Here is a 21715-nt window from a genome sequence, read left to right as displayed (position 1 = left end):
GTTTTTGGACAAAGTTTGTGTTTTTTTTCCATTGTTTAAGCACTGCTTCCAGCCAAGAGTGATACCATATATGCCCTATAGCTGCAGAAAAGGCTAACATTGTTATCTTTTTACAAAAAAACAGCTGAACATGTGAGGTTTTTGGACAAAGTGTGTGTTCTCCATTCTTTAAGCACCGGTTCGAGCACCGTTTAAGCACCGGCACCGCTTCAAAAGTACTGGTTTGGTACTGGTATCGGATAAAACCTAAACCATACCCATCCCTAGTGGTTTGTATCATATCTATCTAATAGACTCCAATTTGTGCACGTAAATGGAGAGTCCTCTTCACACACTAAGGTCAATTATGGTGTTCCACAGGGTTCAGTGCTAGGACCAATTCTGTTTACATTATACATGCTTCCCTTAGGCAGCATCATTAGAAGACATAGCATACATTTTCACTGCTATGCTGATGACACCCAGCTCTATCTGTCCATGAAGCCAGATAACACACACCAATTAGTTAAACTGCAGGAATGTCTTAAAGACATAAAGACCTGGATGGCCGCTAACTTTCTGCTTCTTAATTCAGATCAAACTGAGGTTATTGTACTCGGCCCTGAAAATCTTAGAAATATGGTATCTAACCAGATTCTTACTCTGGATGGCATTACCTTCCCAACGTACTGACAGAGCAGTGCAAGTAAACAAGTGAGCAGAGTCGTGTAAATGTAATATGTGCAGTAGTGTAGCAGAATAATGAATCAGACATGATATGAAATATGACCGTGAAAGAATGTGATATAAGTCCTGTTTCAGTCACTTATGGATGAGGGGACATGTCTGATGTAGGACCTGACAGCTGATCAAAGCCAGCACAGAGAATCTGGAGCTCACAGCAGAAACTCTGCTCATTTATTTCTAAGTGATTCTTTTCCTCACACTGCCCATCTCAGAGTTACCACACATACCAAATCCTACTTTAACCCCGGACTATATTCATTTTCCTTTTTAAGTTTGGAGACAAAGTCACTCATCCACACTGCAGCCAGACTGCAGATGTTTTCTTTTCTCTGATTTTGCTCCAGAACAGACACTCAAGCTGAGTAACAGAATTTATGTTGAAATAAAGTTTGCATTCCCGTGAATTTATATTATTTTATTAGATTAATATCACATGCTTCAGTTTTCAGAGTATTTTCCTTCTAGTTTCTGCTTCTTGTGCCATCTAGTGTTGAACATAGTTTCCACCTTACAACCAAATTTCCTCAAGTTTCATTAGAAAACTAATTCTGGTGGAGACAAGTAGGACCTCCAGTCTCCTGGTAGATGCACCCATGGTATCAATTTGAATTTGCATTCACGAGATTTTCAGAACAGTTGACCTCTGACCTTGAGATCATGGTCACTAAGATTCAAACATGTCTGACACTGTTGGTAGATACACCTACAGTAAGAATTTGAAAATCCTACATGGCTTCGTTCTCAAGTTATCACATTCACAAACTTGGGAGACCACATGGCCCACTCGGCAGGGTGGTGACAAAACCCCATCAGCCTTTTAGGGCTGAGGTGAAAGAAGGGCTTTTTCTGGATCATGTTAGCTGGTGTTAGCGTACCTGCTAAGATAAGAATAGAACAAATAGAGCAGAATGTCGTCACCATGTAGCCATGCTACTCAGTACCAGGAGCTATAAGAGCACAACAGATTTATAACTGACCTTGATGAATCTCTGGGCTTCTTCATAAACTTCACCAAGTGGCGTCACTGTTAGGAAAGCTTCTGTGTGATCTGAAAGGCAAACACAGTCAAAGTTAAGAAAGCTACCACTGGCTACAACAAGAATTTGTGGGGTTTTCTCAGTAACAAGTGATTAACAGCTTCATCCAAGTATTGTGTGGGAAAAATGCAAATATGACAAACTGTAAATGATACTTTTGTGAATGACACACGTTGTCTCACAGAAAGACGTGCTGTTCCTGTTATTCACGTCCTTCAGGTTGACTTGAGCTAACACTTTTTAAATGTTAGCCTAAAAGCTGCCTCAGGCTGCGAGTACAAACTGACCTGTTCCAAACAAAACCACATTGAGTCTCAGGCTGCGATCCAGGCTTTTGAGAATCTGCAGGGCAATTCTGCGGGCCGAGCGGAGAGACTCTCCCTTCATGGACTCGGATGTGTCCAACAGCAGGATGACTTCATCTGCATCTGAACTGGAGCTGACCTCAAAGTCTGGATAGAAAACCAACATGCAGGCCTAAAGGGACGAAAACCAGATGGCTAAACAAAAAAGCAGCATTTTTAGAGTGAGAGAAGGAGAAGACAAAGAGAGCGACAGACAAACCTGGCTGTCCTTGTCAGGGTGTTTCTCCACCCACATCCTGGGCAGGTGGACGTCAGACAGCATGATGGACAGCTGGAATCCATCTGGACCCATGATCTGTCCTGGCAGCACACTCACCACTGCCTTACAGTCGGTTTTCTACATGACCACAAACATTAAACAACAAAAAATTATTGGTTTGCATGCAATAAATCCATATTTGTAAACAGCAGTTTGGTTTAAACTTTGAGGTAAAACAGCAAAATAACGCAAACAACTGTGAATTAGTGGTATAGTCCACCCAGCCTTCCTTTGACTGGATAAACACAGGCAACAGGTCAAATAGAAATTATTTTCCACTAAAGTAGAGTTACATTAAACAAATATTAACAATCGAAATCTATAAATAGAATGAATGACGGTGGTTTGGAAAGCTGTAAATAATGATTTAATAATGAAGAATTTGTTACTAACACACAAACAATTTCAGGTCCAAAAATATCGATAAATCACAGATTTGTGCAGAGACTTGTGTGCACGCACTGTTAGTACATGAGGCCCAGTGTTACTTTACATGTTACATTTAATGACTTTATATTCTGCAAGCTTTAACTCTAAGAGTGCAGCACAGTGTTATAAGTATATATCTGCTATGTAAATATTGATTAAAAGAGAGGTGTGTTGCTGTCAGCCTTTATGAAAAGAAATCAGTCAGTTCTTCCTGATTATTTGTCACTGAGTAAAACAAAGCATGTAAAAAAAATCACCTTTTATTCTTACCCTTAAATCATTGACACAGGACCTTATTGGTATTTTAATGTGAAAATATGTGTGAAATAAAATCTACTGATTAGTGCTTCACAGGTGACTCGATTAATAGAAGCACCATCATTGGCCCAAAGAGACCCAATCAACATGCTCAGTGTACATTATTACCATCCCCACCATCAGGCAGCTTGTTGACGTTTGGATTATAATCTTATGAAGCTCAGGTCATAAAAACAACAAACAGATGAAACTTTAATGATACTGATGTTGTTGACTTCTCTAATCTCTGGCTACTTGAATTTTCTCGCACGTGTTTCCAAAAGTCTTGGTAGCTGGGGATCGGTCCGCCAGGGTCTCCGCTCCGCCGCCCGGCACACAGTGCACCCGCCCCCTACGGTGCCTCCTGCAGGAGAATGGGCCCATGTCCCCTTTTCGGGCTGTGTGCGGTCGGGTCACATGGACTAAGGCCCAGCCACCAGACGCTCGCTCTCGGGCACCCTCCCCAGGCCTGGCCCCGGTAACCCTATCCTGGACAGAGTGATCTGGACAGGACAGACCCAGGACATGCTGGAGAGATTATCTCCTGGCTGGCCGGGGAACACCTTGGTGTTCCTTCAGACGGAGGTCTGGGCTTCTCTGCTTGGGCTGCTGGCCCCACAGATAAGCGGAAGAAGATGGATGGATGGATGGTGTTTCCAAAAGCAGATTCTGTGTATCCGTCTGATCCTTGGGAAACAAGCCAGCAGCTGAAAGTTGGAAATGTAAGTTTTTTGTTTACACAACACGAGCGTCTATCCCAAAAAGCTGATTCTGTTCATGTGGATGAAGGGTTTTCAGTGGGAGAAAGGTTTCATCCACGTGACGTCTTCAGTCTTCACTCAGAGCATCTTGTTTGGGTTTTTTGGAGGAAGAAATATTTGTCAATTAAGCCTGAATTTGATTGTTAACCTCAAAGAAAGATGAACAGAAAATTCAAGTTGCTTGTGTCAGTCTTAGTAACGTCAACAACAGTCCCAAGCTGAAGACATTTCCAGAGGCTTTGAATCACGCTGCAGACAAAAGCATTCAAGCCTGTAGCAGTTTCTAATCTGCACTCACATAAAACACAGCCCTTACTTATTCACTGATAAATATCACGACTAACATGTAAAATAAAAAGCCAAGCGACCTTCATCTTGATTTGGTGAGTGATACATTGCAGGCTGGAGATCTCATAGGGCATTTCAGCTGACAGGTCCAAGGTGAACTCTCTGAGGGAAAAGGAACAAACCAAAAACCACAAAATAATAAAGCTGTAAATACTGCAAAGCTATTGTTCAGTTCTTAACAGTTTGGAGTTGGATATGAGCAGAAGAGGTTCACGCTGACTGGTTAACAGAAATGCTTCATTTAGCTCACCTGACACTCGCAGCTTCATCAGTTACGCACACCTTCTCCACAGTGACCTGTTGAGTGCCGTTTAAAGTCAGATTTCTCATCAAAGCAAACTCTGATTCAATCATAAGCTGAACAGGATCTCTGTTACCTGTGTGGTCTGGTTGAGGGCTGCACTCTCCTGCCACGGAGCCACGCTGCCGGGCAGGGAGAAGAGAATTGTGCCGTCCCTGACAATCAGCTCGGAGACAAAGGTCACTTTGATGAGGACAGTTGCACCAGGGGGCAGGTTACCCACACTGATGGTGAACACATCCTGCAGTGAGGATAAAGACCATGTCACAACCAGTGGCGGCTCAAAGGGCCTACATAACACCAGGAGACACTAAACAGCTCTAAGCTTGGACCCGCATGATGACCGTGTGTGTGTGCTTAGACGTACAGGTGCATCCTGGTCCATGAGATAAGCTCCATGTCCTTTCTCAATAGCCTGTTTGTACTCCTTGCGAGCTGTTTCTTTCTCCTTCACCTGAGAAACAAACATCCATTGGTTTCCTCACTTTGTGTTAAACTGCACAGCATAACAGGCTTTATATACAAGATAGACACAGTCGCTCAAACTGAGCAGTTTTACTATTCATCGTTCATCTTTTGAATCCAAATGTCACGAGCACAGGCCTATGACTGTGAAATGAGAGAACCTACATGCTTATTGGTCAACAAAGTGTGACTCACAAATCATTAGCCAATGAGCTCATGAGAACTTTAATGTCCAAAATAAACCTAAATGTTGCATTTGATAGAGCAAACTAGCAAAAGAGCGAGTGAGCTGAAGGGTGATGCAGTCACAGCCTGTAGTCTTTTACAAACCCCAGCTGCTTTAAGGCTCTGTGATGTTGGCAGAACGTTTTTACACAGTCTGTGGGAAACACTGAAGAATGCTTTTCTACTCCCTCCAACGTCAGAGTCCTACTATTATCAACAGACTGCTGGGCTTTGACAACAACAGCAGGAATAATAAAAGATCCTGTTATGCTTTGGTCAGATTTTCATGAATATGTACAGATATATATATATGTGTATATAAATAGAGAGAGGTTTACAGGTGTTTATATTGTAATTCACAGAAACAGGAAATGAAAGCTTTCAGATGGTGAACTAGTACTTAAATAACGCTGCGTTACCTGTCCCACGACATGCTTCCCGTTGATGAAAGCTTCGAACCCACACACTGCAGCTGAATCATCTAGAGGGAAAACATACTTTGCCTCAATGGGCACTGAGCTCAGATTTGTGTATTTCTGGAAGATGATGACCTAACAAGGAGACAGACGATCACATCAAATGTCAAATCGTATGTCAGCAAGCTAACAATGAAAAAACTGAAAAGACTCGTTGTGCCACTGTTACCTGAGAAAGCAGATCCATCAGTTTACACTTCACATGAACGGCCTGCAGAGGGAGCTGCTGACCAGTGCTGTCCAACAGTCCGGCGGTCACCTCTTCCAGAGGGTTTTTACTGCTTTCAAACATATCATCGCCTAAACTGAGCTCTACACACAGAAACATGGGGAAAAATCAAGAGACAAAACAGTGCAAAATGACTTGATTAACTTCATTTCTATTTTTCAGCTTCATAATTATAATTCGCACATAGCAGACCGTGCTGACAAAGGATTCCCACTAATCTCATAGCTGTTCAGTCCCATCCTGACCAATAAACACAGTCCTCTCACATAGAAGAGGAAGAAGCCACTGGAGCAGGATTTGGACACTTCTTTAGACTCAGCCTGCATGGCAGCAAACCTGTAGCTGAGGGCCACAACCAACATCCTGGAGGTACAAACCAACACTTTGAAGAGCATTTCTAGAGCGTGAAAAAAAACTGTTGTTGTGTAGTTTACATGCAAAGGTTTTGTGTCTTTCTACGATAAACTAAAAAGTGCTTTGAGTAAAAAAGTCCATCTGTAAATTATAAGCTACATCTAATGACAGCCGACTCAATGAATGCAGTCACTTTACCTTTAAAGAAAGCTGTGGAGCAGTGCTTGCTCCACTATATGTTATGTCTGCTGGTGTTACTGGTTAACCCCACTTGGGATCAGTCTGGGCTTAATGTGAGTAGATGCAAGTATGGAATAAATGTCATAATCCTGGGTGGCTTCCTTTTGGAGTTTTCAGACCTATGAACTTGAACTTGAAGTCAAGGTCACTGATGATTTTTAGCACTGGTTCAAATTTCTACGTTGCTTCATTCTCAGCTTATTGGAATTATAAACTTGGCCGTCCAGGCTGCCAGCCCAGCCAGGTGACCATACTACCTAGAGGTGGGAATCACCATACACCCCACGATACGATATTATCACAATACTTAACTCACGATACGATATTATTGCGATTTTTTAAAATATATTTTTGCGATATTCTGAGTATTGCAATACGATATTTTGTGATTTATCACATATTTTTTCTACTGCAGATTTTGTCCATAAAGGTAAACTTTATCAATATTCATTTTATCTAATAATAAAGTCTCACACTCAGTCTTTCTCTCATGTCAGTCAGTTTTATTGCTGACAAAGTGAACAGTTTGTATAACAGTCTAGTCCAACTTAACTGAACGTAACTATCTGGTACAATTATAGCTTAAAACAAAATATAATTTTACATTAAATAAAAAAGTTTTAAATTTAAATAAAATAAAACATTTCTTAAATTAAAATAAGTAAACTGTCCTGTTTGTTGCTGCCCTAAAAAGTTAAACACATTTGGACAGTGAAGCAATGTCAGCATTCTTGCTCAGAAAAAGGAGCTGATCAACATGGTCTGAAGTCAGAGTGCTCCGTTTAGCTGTGACGATGTCTCCAGCGGTTGAGAAGACTCTTTCAGCTGAGACACTAGTACCTGGGATACAAAGGTATCTTTTTGCCAATGTGGCCAGGAAAGGATAGACTTCCTCATGGGATTTCCACCAGCTTAGTGGGTCTTCTGTGAGTGCTAGTGGTGTGACCTCCTGGTATCTTTTCACCTCCTCCTCAGCTGTGGCAGATAATGATTTTGGTGGGGCTCCAACATCACCATAAGTCTGACCAAGCAAGTCTGTTAACCCACAAGACTTCCTCATCTTGGCTGGTATGAGAGGGGGTCTGGGATTTTGTTCAGTCTCGTCAGGTTTCTCATGATGTTCATGGGCTTCTGGCTCAGAGATGGGCTGCTGCCTCTTTTCTTCCTGTAGAAAACCCACACACATAGAGAGAGGGAGAAAATAAATATTTTATATCTTTTAGTATGCAGTAATATGTTAGCAAATTATAATTAATGTATTTAATTGTTAAATAGAATATTACCAATATGACAAAAATATCACCGATCTACTATTGTAAGTAAGTTTAAATTATAACACCAGAATGTTTGCTTACCTGAAGGGTTATAGCCTCAGCAACCACTCTGGCATAGGTTTCCTGTCTTTCCTCCAGTGACAGGAACGGCAGGGTTTTAAAGCGTGGGTCGAGAGCTGATGCTGTGTAGAGGGTGTTCCTCTCGACTGTGCTGGCATATCTCTTCTTAAGATCTTGACTGATACTTTGCTTGATGTTTCTGACCAGCACTGTGTCACCAATGTTGTCTTGGGTGTCATGCAAGGGCTGTGCTAGCAGCTGTGCTACGAGAGACAGAGTAGGATTCTTTTCCTCAGACATCACAGTAGTCGCGACTTGCATTGACTTCAAGGCCCGGACAATTTCTTCAGTGTTCCCAATATCCATCTCATTTATAGTAAAGATATCTGTGCTACTCTTTCTGACTTCGGGAGACAGCAGCGCTGCACAAATCGCAGGTTGTTGTTCAAGGAAACGCTGGAGCATGTCATAAGCACTGTTCCATCTCGTGCAGACGTCGGTCTTGAGCTTGTGAGTCGGGAGCTGTAACATTTTCTGTTTTTGCTCCAGAGCGTGGTTTGCCACTGTGCTTCTATTGAAAAACCCAGTTATGCGCCGCACTCTCCCCAAGACCCTGGCTACTGCAGGCAGGTTTAAGGCTCGTTGTGATGCCAGATTGAGCGTATGGGCAAAACACTTCACATGCAGGTATCCCGCTAGCTGAGTGGCAATTGTCATATTAGAAGCATTGTCGGTGACAACCACCAGATTTTTGTCGGCAATCCCCCATTCCTGTGCTGCATTTTGCAGGAGATTTGCAATGTTCGCCCCGGTGTGACTTTCATGTAATGTTCGAGTTTGGAGAACGTAAGACAGCAGTCGCCAGTCCGCTGTGAGATAATGAGCTGTTATAGTCACATATGAATCCACAGCCCGTGAGGTCCATGCGTCGCAAGTTAATGCAACCCTTTCTGCTGTGCTCAAACTTTCCTCAACTTTACGCTTCACATCTATGTAGAGATTGGGTACGGCTGTGTCCGCAAAAAAACGTCGTGATGGTATCACATACCTGGGTTCCAGCGTCTTGATCATGTAAGAAAAGCCGTCGTTTTCCACAATGTTGTAAGGACGCAGGTCTTTGCAGATGAAGTACGTGATAGATTGTGTTATTTTCTTAGCTCGCTCTGAATTGGGAGATAGCTTTGCTAAGCTAAGAGTGTCCAGCGTTGGTTGATTTTTCAGTTGAGCTGATTTAGAGCTAGCTTTGCTGTCCGCGGTTAATGCTATTTTTGGATGGTGCCGTGTAAGATGGGCCCTCATATTCGTAGTATTCCCAGAGTACTTTATTTTCATACGACACACCTTGCAAATCCCGTGTGTCATATCCATCTCATTTGTTCCATCCTTGTTAAAAAATCCAAAGTATGTCCAGACGTTTGATTTAAACGCAGATGGCGCTTTCCTGATCTCTTTCTCTTCCTCCATCTTTGTTTGATCAATTTTCCCATGTGCTTACCTAACCTCTGCTGACCTTACTAGAGAAAAAGCTCAACCGCACCATCTGGTGGACTGGAAGTTTTTGGAACAAAATATCGATCTCTGCTGTCCCTGTATCGATACATTATTAGCAAACAAAATATCGCGATACTACGCAGTATCGATTTTTTCCCCCACCCCTAATACTACCACATGAGCCTTTTACAGCTGAGGGGTAAAAAGCTCAAGTTCAACCACTAAGCTGAGTGCACTGTGCTCTTACGTTCATCGCCATAAATAAGAGCTGATCAAAGGCGCAGGTGTCCAGTGCTCACCTTCAGCAGAACAAGGAAGACAGAGCTCAGCTGACATGTTCATGGCAGGAGTGAAGTCCTTCAGCTGGTCTCCTTGGATGCTGAACTGAACCACATACTTGAGTTTCACCTGATCAGGACTGTATACCACATACTCATCATCCTGGAGGACACAAGAGTGGATGTATGTTTGTGTGCGTTAGTGCGCGTTGTGTCCATGTACATGTAAACTCTCACACAGTCCTACTGTACCTCAAACTCAGAGGGAGTGTTTGGAGCGCGGCGGACTCCGCGCACGCTGTCGTATCCATCGGGAGCCTGCTTCAGCAGGATGTCCGTCTTGTAGATCTCCCTGCAACGTCCCAACGCAACATCACACACCAACAACAACCGGGAGCCGTCCGTCACGCTGGCCTTGGAGTATTTCAGACTGGTGCTGTGGATGGAAAACGTGACTGTGTTGCTGCCATCTTGGTTCAAAGATATCAAAACTCCAATAATAACAAGTGAAATCATTTAGCTTTTATTACTGCTGGTCAGTGTTTCCTTTACATTCAGAGGAAACTCTACAACCAGAGGACTGAAAACACTCCACAGCGTATGAACCTTACAGGCCATTCTTAGGCAAGGGAACCAAGGAGAAAATGCTGAGGCGTGCCAGATTACACAAGATCAAGTTAAAAGAAGTGCAACAAGTCTCGTGATCTTATTCAAATTAGAACGTTTTGGTTCAAAGCGTTGCCGATACGCACGGTAGTCGGGGGAGAGGTGCAGCACTGAGTGTCGGCAGGCGTCAGCATTTTCAGCCAGTGGTGTTGGGAATCAAAATCAATGTCATCATCAGATTTGTATCCAGATTGTAACACCAACTGGAACACGTCTCTTCTCCTTGAATTCGTTATTTATATTTGCCTTCTATGTCGTATTCCCACCAACGTTTGCACACTTTTCACTCAATGGCAAAATTTCAATGAATGAGGGGTGGCTCAAGACTTTTGCACAGCAGCGTATGTGTCAGACAAACAAAGAAACTGGTCAGATTGAGATTTTCGACTAACCTCAGGGAATCACTAAAGTAGATCCCACCGCCCAGTTTGCCGAAGTCCGTTCTTTCTATCCCGTGGTGCTCGACTCCCACACGGGGCAACAGCAGGCCACTAAAGAGGAGAACACAAAGACAGCTCAGCTGCTGTTTCACTACATACATTAAAGACACACAATTCATATGAAAGTAAAGATATCAGGATCGTTATGTTAATAAAGGAGGTCTGCTCAAATCAAGCTAAATGATTGGACGGCGTTTCCTGATACAGACGGACACAAGACGTACAGCCGGAGCACCCCAGGAGTTTATTCAAGCAAAGAACTGGAATATTCTTGAAAGGCCAAGTCAGTCAGCTGATCTTAACCCAACTGAGCGTTTCACTGGCTGAAGACTAAACTTTGGCTCACAAACAAACAGCGATTGAAAGCTGCTGCAGTAAAGGCACAGCATGACGAGGAGGAAGCTCCGCATCTGGTGATGTCCATGAATTCAACACTTCAGGCTGTCAGTGCCACAAAAGGCTTTTCAACAATTACTTTCACTTATTTCATTTGTCCAATGACGTCTGAGCTCCTGAAATGATGAGATTGTGTTAAAAATGATTTCATTCCTCACATCTATTTGTTCCACCCTCTGAATGAAAGCTCAAAGTCTGAACTTCATTCAAAATTCATTGTGATAAAGAACAGAACCAACATTTAGAAAAACCTGTCTGTCCAAATATTTATGGACATAATGTTTATTTATAGTGAAAGAATAAGAGAGAGGACAAGTGAAAAAACGATAAGTTTCAAAGTGATGTGATAAAGACATCATGCATATCTGTATACATGATAAATGTGAAACCACTAACAACATTTTAAGGTGACTGTTGTGATTTGGGGCTGTAGAAATAAAGCACTAAACATGCAGAGACACTGTGTCTGGCTTAAATCTACCCGGGCCGGTCAGCGTCCTTAAAGAGAAATCACACTTTCCTCTAACTCTGGTTACAAAGCGAGACGTGTCTCACAACAGACAACAAACCTTTGGTGTGATCAAACCAAGTGTCACGGTCCTGGGTGTTTGTGTTTGTGTGTGTTTTGATTTTTGTATAATTATTGAGCTTTGATTTCATCCTGGTTTATCATTACCAGTCTTTTGGTTTATGCTTCTGTATTTCCAGCTCTAGTAGTTCTTTGTTCTGTGATTTCTAGTCCTTAAGTTTTGTTTTTGTGTTTCCTGTTTTATTTTTGATAGTCCCTGTCCTGTGTGCAGCGTGTTGTCTCGTTAGGTCTGATTTGTCCCAGCTGTGTTTCCCTCCCCTCTCCTATTCCCCGATTGCTCCAGTGTTTATTCAAGCCCTGTGTTTTTGTTGCTCTGTGTCGTATCCTCATACCGGACTGTGAGTTCTGTCTGCCTGTTAAGCTGTGTTATGTTCCCCAGTCTAGTTAGTTTTCTTTTCGTTTCCTGTCCAGCAAATAAAGTTGAGTTTTGGCACCTTGAGTCCTGCACTCGGGTCCTCCATTCCTGCCTGCTGCACACACACCATGACAGCAAGCTGTTGTTTCCAAGAAGCAACAAATGCCTTTGTGTCTCTTCTTAGAATCCAAGTACACGGGATTCTGTCCCATTAAGTTTCCATTTATTATTCCCACACAGCATCACAGATCTGAATAGAAGGAATTTGCAGCAGTACACAGGCAGAGATGTCCTGTTAGATTATCAGTTAGATTAGATGTAAATACCAAGGATAGAGGATTTATTGAAATACAATAAATACAGAAAATCTTTGTTTTTTCCTTCAGTCTTTGGTCTGATTGGTCGACACATTAAACCAAACGTGTTCATGCTAAGACGTCCACACGGTTGTGTTTTATCCCCAAAAGTTGAATAAAATTAAATACCGACAGCCACAAGTCGCCCCCTCCCCAAAGACGCATCTATGGCATAAATGTTCCTCATTCACTTTCAGTTGACCTCTGACCTTCAGGTCAAGGTCACTACTAAATGCAGCTATGGTATCAATTAAAATGATCATGAAGTTTCCAGACAACTTTGACCTTGAGGTCGACATCACTGAGATCCAGACTCATGGAGATAGTTGGTAGCTGCACCTAAAGTCTTTAAATTCCCCACAGCGCCTGGTTCTTGACTTGTTGTCCACTCCACCCGCCTGCCTGCTCACCTGCCCAGGCGGGTGACTACAACACCCTGACCACATTCAGACTTTGTTTCATTGTATATGAGAGAGTCAACCACAGCTTGATGAGACGAGCTAAATCTCTGAATGGACTGCTTTACAGAAGAGTTTTGTCGATGTGGGTTTCAGCTTGAAGTCTGTCCGTTTTCTTACAGAATATCAGGTATGAGACAAACGACAGGATCAGTTGACATGTTCTCACCGAGACAGGATTCCCACAAAGTTGTTGGGACTGGAGGAATGGAGGAGTGGCTTAACATTCCCCAGCTCGCTCTTAAAGGTCTGAAGCTCCACCCCTCGGCCGACACACACAATCTGCTGGATCTGCACCCTGCTGCGAAACACAGATTAAAGCGAGGGAACATCTGTGAAAGAGATCTTTGTGTCGTTGCATGCAGAAGACATGCGCCAGAAAACTGAAGACAGATCATTGTGAACACGTTGGCTCATTTACCTCTGCAACTACCAACTTCTTACAGCAGGGATCATAATACATTTGATTTAAAAGCGCCTTTCAAAACACCCAAGGACACTGTACAGCAAATGAAACAGGCATAAAAACATGAAATATACACAATAATAAGAGTAGCAGATAGAAAGTTTAAGTTCATGCATGACTTATATGGAGTAGGCAATTTTAAACAGGTGGGTTTTGAGGTTGGACTTAAAAAGAGGGAATGAAGTGATGTTTCTGAGGTCAGGGGAATTCCACAGTGGAGGGGCAGAGCGCCTAAAAGCCCCCACAGAAAGGAGGCACCGGGATGGGATGGCGATCTGAACCAATCAGAAAGGTGTGGAGCAAGAAGTCACCCCCATGTTACATCAGAGGCCAATAAAGCCCACTTTGACCTGATCTGGGTGGGACCAGTGAAACTCTGACACATTTAATCAGTTGTATGTAAAAGACAGAGAAGCAGAATTTCAACAGCATGTCTGAGTTTTTGTACATGATAAAGAAATGCTGCTGTAATGAAAGAGCTGTTCTTAGAAGTAAACGTGGAAAATGACAGAAACCTATAATGTGATCATCTTGATGTAGTATGAATGGCCACGAGGGAGATCTTTATCAGGAGGAAAAGCTGTCTGCTCATATTTTCCAAAGCCATCCAAAATGCTGGATTGGAGTCTTTGGCCCCCAGTTTGACACCCCTGTGTTAGGACAACATTTATATTAAAGTGGCAGGGGTGTGGTCTGTGGCCTGCTGCAGTGGAGGGGCGGTACAGTGAGCTCTCAGAGCGGCGCCGAGGTGTGGCACAGAGGGCAGGTGTGAGGGCTCAACGTAATGATCTTCTTCTTCTCTGCGTATATATAGTGACGGCAGAGATGGAGGAGGGTGTGTGGAATGGAGCAGCTATTCCTGAGTGACCGAAAAACGTCCAAACAACATGAAATCCTGTGTGTGTGTTGGGTCCTTGTCACAATATATCAGCATGAATTTGAATGTCGTGTCGCTGTTACTTAATCCTCGTTTGGAAAGTAGACATGAAACTACCTGTCCTGCAGGAGATCGGTCACAGCCTGAAACTCGGAGCTACTGGGGGGAACCGTCTCAACGCTGCACCTCAGAGCTCGATACTTCCCCACAGTGGAAGGGGCGGGGCTCCTCAGAGTCATCTCGCTTGCATTCAGAACATCTCGGATTAACTAGAGGAAATCAAATCGTTGTGTTTTGTGTTAGTCTAAAGATACAAAGAGAACACAGAGGCTGAGCTGATCGATATCATGGACTTTGGACATTGTCCAATCATCATCCTCCTCTGGTCCTTCAAACAGCCGATAGACTTTTAACCTTTGAAGTCATCGTGTATTTTTTTCTTTAATGTTTTCTACAAATGTTTAATGAAGCATTCAGCTTACAGCAGTGCTGCACCGCTAGCTTGGTTAGCATTTTACTATGTTAATATGTTTTAGTAGCAAAACAGGAAAAACCTGAATGTTCTTAAGAGGAACAGTGAACCGGAATAGCTGAAGCCCAAACATCTCTGGATAAATGAAGAAATGCATGCTGGGATTGTTTTTGGTAGTCTGTAGTGTATGTCGCAGTGCACAGAACGGTCAGGTTGACTCTGTCGTTTATCCACCTGTTTGACATTTTCTAAACCAAAGTTTTTATATTTCAGCATGAAAGCGATCAAAAAATTGTGAAACGTTTTTGTGAAAAAGCGCCATCTCCTGGTGGAGCTGAGTTAAAGGTCATAGTTCATAATGCAACGTTCCTGCTTCAGGAACACTCCCAGCAGCTGGGAGAGGCGTTATGTGTACTTTACATCACGTGCATGCCTTTGTTTCCCTCCTTTCACATTGACCTTTAAGATTTTATGGAACTGTTTCTTTCAGAATCAGACATGGTGCCAAAGCGGTGGAACCAGTCGCTGCTCTCTGTCTTATTCCAAGTTGTATTCTGATAGTTTTGTTGGTTTTTCTGTCCGGGCTCAGTCACACTGCATCTCTGACACAAATCACTCTGCAGGATATTTTTCTCAGTACGTGTGATGTCAGTGGGCGTGTCTCAGAGCCTTCTGCGTGTGAACGTGTACGTGTTACCTGACAGAGGTCCAGTTTCTGAGAGATGAGCTTGGTGCTGGGAAACATGGAGGATTGTCTGTGTGGCAGCAGAGTGTAGAACTCCTCCAGGAGACTCATCGGCTCAGTGTGGTTTCCCTCTGTCAGCTTCTTCTGAGCCTGAAGCAACAAGCCTTCTGCCCTGCTCACCTGCACACGCACACACACACACACACACACACACACACACGGTCCTATCAAAATCGTTTCTGGGATGGGAAACAAAGGTCAGGCTGATGGGAAAGCTGCAGTTTCTGTCAGTGGTCACCGTCAGCAGCTCCACGTTTTACAAACAATCCACAGAGAAACTCTTACATCATTCAGGCTGAGCTTGTCAACTGAAACTCTGAGGATGTTGTCGAGGCAGCCCAGCGCCTCAGTCCACAGCAGCTCCACAAATACACCCACTTCCTGTGATAAGCTTCCTGTGTTGAGCTTCTCTTCCAGGAGCAGCTGTCAATCAAACAGAGCATGTATCATCCAACTGATGAGCAGCACAGATGGAGGTCTCAGATGTCATATGTGCTACTAAGAAACAGGATTTCCCACATGTTCTCTCATTAGTCCAGCTCCAAATTTGGTCCAGAAACATGAATTCAGTCATTTTAGTTTAACCCAGATTTGGACACACTTCCAAAATGCTCGTGTTTTCCTTCTATGTTACTTTTAGGAAACTTTCATCTGAGCACAAATATAAAATGTGACACGAACACATAAAGCAGAGCATCTGATGTGACATTCTTAATAAATCTGTACTGAACTTTCATGTTATTATTTATGGTGTGAGACCCGATCCACCCACAGCTTTGTACTGGAAACTGCTGCCATACAATTTAACAGAGAGAAAGACAGTTGTATTAAAGGTTGATGATTTAGGCCACAGTGGTTGGTGGGTGTGTACTTTGTAACACTGTGTCCTCTTAATATGTCAAAAATTATAACCAGTGTTTTGGTCAGTGTTGATATTCAACAATATTCCTCACTGGAAAAACTGATGATTCATTAAATTCAGAAAGAAAGTGGAAACATTTTGTATTGAGGAGAATTTCTTTAAACTTTAATTCTTCAAATCAAAAACCAGTGAAGTAAATAAAGGTGAGTCTAAAAGCTGAGAGCAAAGAGGAAAGATGTGATGAAACATTGAAACTGGTTCTTTCATCAGTGAGTGTGTCAGACCTGCTGGAGGGGCGCAGAGCCCATCTCACGGGCAGAAGGAGGAAACCTGCTCTGCTTCCGGAGACCTGAAGCCTCCAGGCTGTCTCTCAGGGCCTGGATCAGCTCCAGAGCTTCCTCTGAGGTGGACAAAAACACCAGCTTGTCCCTCACGGCCTTCTTCTGTGAAACACAAGTATGTGTGCAAAAAAAGACCAAAAAATCAAAGGTCTAAGCAACCAGTGACATGTGATTGTGCTGACAGTGCACTGTGGAGCATGTCTTCCTATGTCAGCGTCCTGTTAGCAGACAGTCCCTGCTTACTTGTCTCAGACCCGGCTGCACAGAGAAGAACAGCGCAACACTGCTGTTAGTGCAGCTCGGAGGACGTCTGAAGAATTGCACACGTCTCAAAGCTGCTCTCCATCTGAAGGACCCAGACTACGATAGTCGTCCTGACTCTCCTGCTGAGGTTATCAGTCTGTCAGCTGTTTGAGGTCACACTGAATAAAAAGTCTATTTTGTAAATATTTGGTATTTGAAACCATCTTTTATGCTGTCTATGCACACACTCCTTCAGCTATGAGCAGTGACAGATGGGCTGCTAGTGTATGGTGTGTGGGGTGAGCAGATGTCATTTCCTGGAGAAACAGGAAGGCACCAGGAGTTGGTCGAAACCCTTCTAGGTTTGGCACAGGACTCGTTTAAACACTGCTGATGATTTCGAGCTCACGGTTTAAAGTACAGATGAAACTGAAACAAATACTTGGAGTTCCTCAACTCTTACAAAGTCATATTAGAATAGCAGACGGTGTATTTTCAGAACTAAAGGAATAAAGTCACAGTGTGATCAGGTCACAAAGCCAGCTCAACAGAAGGTCTAACAATGATCCTTTGAAAGTGTTCCAGTCAAAGATTTTGGCTTTAATGGGACGTGAGGTTAAATGGTAAATGGCCTGTATTTGTATAGCGCTTTACACTACATTCAGTCATCCACACACTGGTGATGGCAACATTGTAGCCACAGCTGCCCTGGGGCGCACTGACAGAGTGTGCACATGACACAAAGTATTTCACCAGCACCGCGTGACACTGACGGGAAATTTGTCACCGATTGGTTTTTTCTCTCAGGAGATTTCATCTCACTAATATTTGTTGGACCTGAAGACGAGCAGCTAAACGGCAGATTTATAGAAGAAACACTACGTTCTCTGCATGGATCCAGCTCAGCTCTCATTTTACAAGACAAATGTACATTCATAGAGTTTCACACCAAGACACAGAAAACATGAACCAGAGTGGAGTCGAGTCAATCTCACACATGTATACACATGTACATACACGTATATTGTTTGTGAATATAAAGCCACTTCTTACCTCACAGAGTAGATCATCCTTCCAGTATCTGACCACACGGTACTGCCGCCCCTCCTCCCCTTTGAAGCTCTGCAGCTCCAGCACACACCAACTGTTGCTGTTTACCTACAGTGCATATGTTTAATAACAATAAGAGTCATTACAGTAATTATTGCTGTGGGAATATCATGAGTGGTAAGCTACAAAAATGTTCTTTTACCTTTTCAAAGATTGAATACTTTGCCACTTGAAAGTCACTTTGGTCTGACGGAAGATCCGAATCAGTTTCTCTATAAATTCTGTCAAAATGAACATTTCAAACATCAGTTGTCTTCTGAGGCGCCATGACTGGAGAAAACTTATCAGAGCAGTTATCTGCACTATTAAACCAATCTAATAACTACAGCAGCTTAGAGAACAAACAGTTCAAGTTTTTAAGCAGGCCAATCTTTCCAGATCTGAATCCAATCTGCTAAATGAGCCAACGTGGGCGGGGCTGACAGAGAAAGCTGAAACTATGACCATCTGTCTGTGCTGCAGTTCAATGCAGTACCACCAGATGGAGACACCTTATTTCAAGCCAACATGACAATAATCACAGTCACAATCTTTGTATTACTGTAGGCTCTACCTTACAATATAAAGACACCACTGTTGTTGTCATGTGGTGCTGTATAAACATGTAATTACATATTAGCAGCCCAGCTTTATCATTTCTGGCACATAAGGACGCTGGGATGTACTTCGTGCCTTTACTAGTGATTCTTGGCTTTAAATATATTGTCTCCACCTGCTGGTAAAGCAACTTCTGCTTGTGTGTCCACTTCACACTTGGGAGAGGCAAAGTGTGAAACGCACACGGTGGACCTATTACACGCCTATTACATGCCTATTACACGCCTATTACATGCCTATTACACACTTTGCCGTGTAATGGCTCACATGAACCCAGTTTGTGTGTAAATCAGAGCAGAATGAACTTGGCCCACTGTTAACCATATACCACATCCAGGTTCTTGAACCAGAATCAGACACATATCTGATCCAAAATATTAGATCAGTGCATCCCTGGTACTTTGTCCTGTAGCGTGACAGGTCAGAGATGTCTTCATAACTCAGGGTGTCGACATTAACAGGCAGATGGTCCTAATGTAACTCACTAATAGACAGATTCCCTCTAACTGCTGATGGCGTCTCTCACCTGAACCTGTCCAGCACATTCCCACTCCTCTCAGGACTCTCTGCCCTCTGAGTCCCACTGACACACTCCATAGGTTGGGCCCAGCCTTTTGACCCTGCAGTATGGACACACACACACACACACACACACACACACACACACACACACACACAGTTTAATAATTAACTCCATATCATATCATGTTGTGCATGGATCTTTGCACACACTGAGTAGCAAACAGGTTCTTATGAATTTGCACAACAGTGCACACAGCTGCACACAGCTGCACACACCCATGTTCATCTGACCTCATAAAACTAGTTCAACCTGCTGGCTGAGTCTCCTGAACATTTTTAATGTCAATGTGTTTAAATCAGTGTGGGGGCACGATGTTACTGAACAGTAAAGGAAATATCAGTCATTGTGCTGCATGTGGGTAGAATTAGCAGCTTGTCTGTGTCTGTAACACAAATTCATGAAAAAAGAAATAGAGAAATAAATGAAACTGTAAACATCTGCTTAGTGGTGCTTTCTATACAGACCTATCTGCTGAGGTGCGAGTGAAGCCAGTGGAGCCGTCTTGAAGGAAGAGCGATGAAGAGGACCTGGTGAGGCAGAGGACGTGTCCAGCTTGTATTCATCTACCTGCAGGAGAACTCCTCTCTCCACACACCTGTACACATAATCCACCCCGACCACAGGTGTGTGGTATTTCTGAATGCTACGCAGCCTGTTGGAGCTTAGGTTAGATACATCGGTTGTCACTACCAAAGAGCACTGTGGGAAATGTAGGAAGAAATGAGAGAGAAGTCTAAGATTTTTAAATGTATTTATTGGTTTTTGGTCTCTGAACACAAAGCTGCAGAATGCACACACTGTAGGTTTGTAGCTGAAAGCAGAAAACAATCCAAAAGGCATTTTGCACTGCTGGCCTGTGTTGGTCAGTCAGTGTGCAAATATAGACTTTTACAAAAAGAATGAATTGCTGAAGCCTCCCATCAGAAGAGAACGTAGTTCTATTAGGTCAGACTTCAGCATCTGCATCAGCAAACTGCACCACAGTCACTAACACAGAGGGACATTCTTCTGCACAATAAGCACTTTTGCTCACTTGTGTGCTTTTGTTGGTACCAGACTGTCCTGTGAGACTGCAGGCTCTATGGAAGTGCAGCCGATTCTTAGTTGATCAGAACCAACTATTAACTACATGTTTCTATAAATATGTGGGAGAATTCTAGTTTTGAATGACTTCCATCATTCGTGGTGCAGTGCAGCTTTGCCATAGTTTCAAAATCTAAGAATATGTTGCGAACATTATACTGAAATAGTCACGTGCTGCAGCTCGATATGGACGCAGCAAAGAAAAAAGCTCTTTTTATAGAATGCACGTGTAATGGAAAGAAAACGACTCACGAGAAACATTTGACCTGCACAACTTTTAGTAAAGTTTCATTTGAGTCTTCAGTCCCCCCCCCTCCCCCCGCGCTGACAGCTCTCTGACCTGTTTGTTGACCACAAACGAAAGGTTGCCTCCATGATCTGTGACTGCTGATTTCACTTTCTTCTTCTCCTTGAACGACAAACCTTTGAGTTCGAACAGCACCGAGCAGTTGTCGAACACCGCCATGTCTGGAAGCAGAGGGAGACGTGGATCACACAGCTGTGCTGAGAAAAACCCTGCTGGCGCTTCCACCAACTCCTGTTAAAATGCGGAAGTAACTCAAAGCAGCAAAAAGTATCCAATGTAACAGATTAGTTAGAGAACAGCCACACGGGACTCATGCTCGTTAGTAACGACGAATACAACAAAGCATCGACACGATCAGAAACAGCAAAGGTACTGACGAAATACCCGAAGCACGCACTCGTCCAGTAACTAACTTAAAGCGAGCAGCAACATTTAACTTCCTGTCTGGTTCGGTTTTCAAAATAAAGGTCGTGACGTTTACAGACTCGAACACGTCCACGACAAATCAGTGTCGAATCAGACTGAAACGTCACAGATATTCAGACATTAACACATTTCATCAGATATGACAGAAACAACCTGTTTTCAACTTGATCGTGTGGAGTCATCAGTGTGCTAATAATGACTTTTGCACTGTGAACTGTGATAACCTGTTTATATGTCACATCTCTGTCCTTGCAGTTTTAAGCATGTACAGAGTTTCTGACTGTTGTCTACGGTTGCTTTATTATACTATGAACTGGCTTATACTGAGATTGCTTCCTCTCATATTGTTGTTTAAAAAAATGTAAACTGTTTTTTGTAAATTTTGACTCTTTCCTGAGGTAGTTGTGGCACAGCTTGGACCTCTTTTTGGTGTCATTATCCTGCTGTAGGATGAAGCCCTGACAGACTAGGTGCATACCAGAGGGTACTGCATGGCGCTGCAGAATGCGGCGGTAGCCATTTTGGCTCAGGGTGCCTCTCACTCTGTACAAGTCACCGAAAACAGCCCCAGACCATCACACTCCCTCCTCCACTTACTACGACCACCATTAAGCTGTGCTTGAAGCTGTTGTCCTGTGAGCCGCTTATCACGCAAGCTGCTAACTACAGTGTGTCCAACACTGCAGAGGGGGTTGGAACAGCTGTAGGAGTTAGTAGCAGCAGCTTTC

The 21715-nt window shown here is 43.2% G+C and overlaps 2 protein-coding genes across 4 annotated transcripts in view; both read right to left on the bottom strand.

The window, feature by feature from the left end:
* The window catches only part of parp4 (poly (ADP-ribose) polymerase family, member 4), a 41561-nt gene extending 20603 nt beyond the window's left edge, over nucleotides 1–20958 (bottom strand). The window contains exons 1-23 of one of the 3 annotated variants that reach the window (XM_063497121.1): nucleotides 20946–20958; nucleotides 20595–20722; nucleotides 19636–19870; nucleotides 19115–19208; nucleotides 18134–18212; nucleotides 17935–18039; nucleotides 16582–16740; nucleotides 15721–15858; nucleotides 15388–15555; nucleotides 14336–14487; nucleotides 13045–13176; nucleotides 10674–10772; nucleotides 9868–10051; nucleotides 9637–9778; nucleotides 5859–6001; nucleotides 5633–5764; nucleotides 4891–4977; nucleotides 4600–4764; nucleotides 4473–4519; nucleotides 4243–4324; nucleotides 2328–2465; nucleotides 2051–2240; nucleotides 1704–1774 (exon numbers count right to left, since the gene is read on the bottom strand). In XM_063497121.1, coding sequence (XP_063353191.1) covers nucleotides 1704–1774; nucleotides 2051–2240; nucleotides 2328–2465; nucleotides 4243–4324; nucleotides 4473–4519; nucleotides 4600–4764; nucleotides 4891–4977; nucleotides 5633–5764; nucleotides 5859–6001; nucleotides 9637–9778; nucleotides 9868–10051; nucleotides 10674–10772; nucleotides 13045–13176; nucleotides 14336–14487; nucleotides 15388–15555; nucleotides 15721–15858; nucleotides 16582–16740; nucleotides 17935–18039; nucleotides 18134–18212; nucleotides 19115–19208; nucleotides 19636–19870; nucleotides 20595–20720 — 2868 coding nt within the window. In that variant the 5' untranslated portion in view covers nucleotides 20721–20722; nucleotides 20946–20958. Of the gene's footprint in view, nucleotides 1–1703; nucleotides 1775–2050; nucleotides 2241–2327; nucleotides 2466–4242; nucleotides 4325–4472; nucleotides 4520–4599; nucleotides 4765–4890; nucleotides 4978–5632; nucleotides 5765–5858; nucleotides 6002–9636; nucleotides 9779–9867; nucleotides 10052–10673; nucleotides 10773–13044; nucleotides 13177–14335; nucleotides 14488–15387; nucleotides 15556–15720; nucleotides 15859–16581; nucleotides 16741–17934; nucleotides 18040–18133; nucleotides 18213–19114; nucleotides 19209–19635; nucleotides 19871–20594 lie in introns of all 3 variants that reach the window. The other 2 variants (XM_063497122.1, XM_063497123.1) reach the window with 2 other exon arrangements.
* LOC134644262 (E3 SUMO-protein ligase ZBED1-like) lies at nucleotides 7084–9578 on the bottom strand. The gene is made up of 2 exons (XM_063497124.1): nucleotides 7868–9578; nucleotides 7084–7677 (listed from the first exon to the last, which is right to left on the bottom strand). Exons 1-2 carry the CDS (start codon nucleotides 9308–9310, stop codon nucleotides 7207–7209), a joined length of 1914 nt encoding a protein of 637 aa, XP_063353194.1. The 5' UTR covers nucleotides 9311–9578; the 3' UTR covers nucleotides 7084–7206.
* Nucleotides 20959–21715: the final 757 nt, after the last annotated feature.

Source organism: Pelmatolapia mariae, linkage group LG16_19, assembly GCF_036321145.2.
Source record: "Pelmatolapia mariae isolate MD_Pm_ZW linkage group LG16_19, Pm_UMD_F_2, whole genome shotgun sequence".
Lineage (NCBI taxonomy): Eukaryota > Metazoa > Chordata > Actinopteri > Cichliformes > Cichlidae > Pelmatolapia > Pelmatolapia mariae.
Note: the sequence above shows the minus strand (reverse complement) of the source record. Positions and strands in the feature narration are given on the sequence as shown.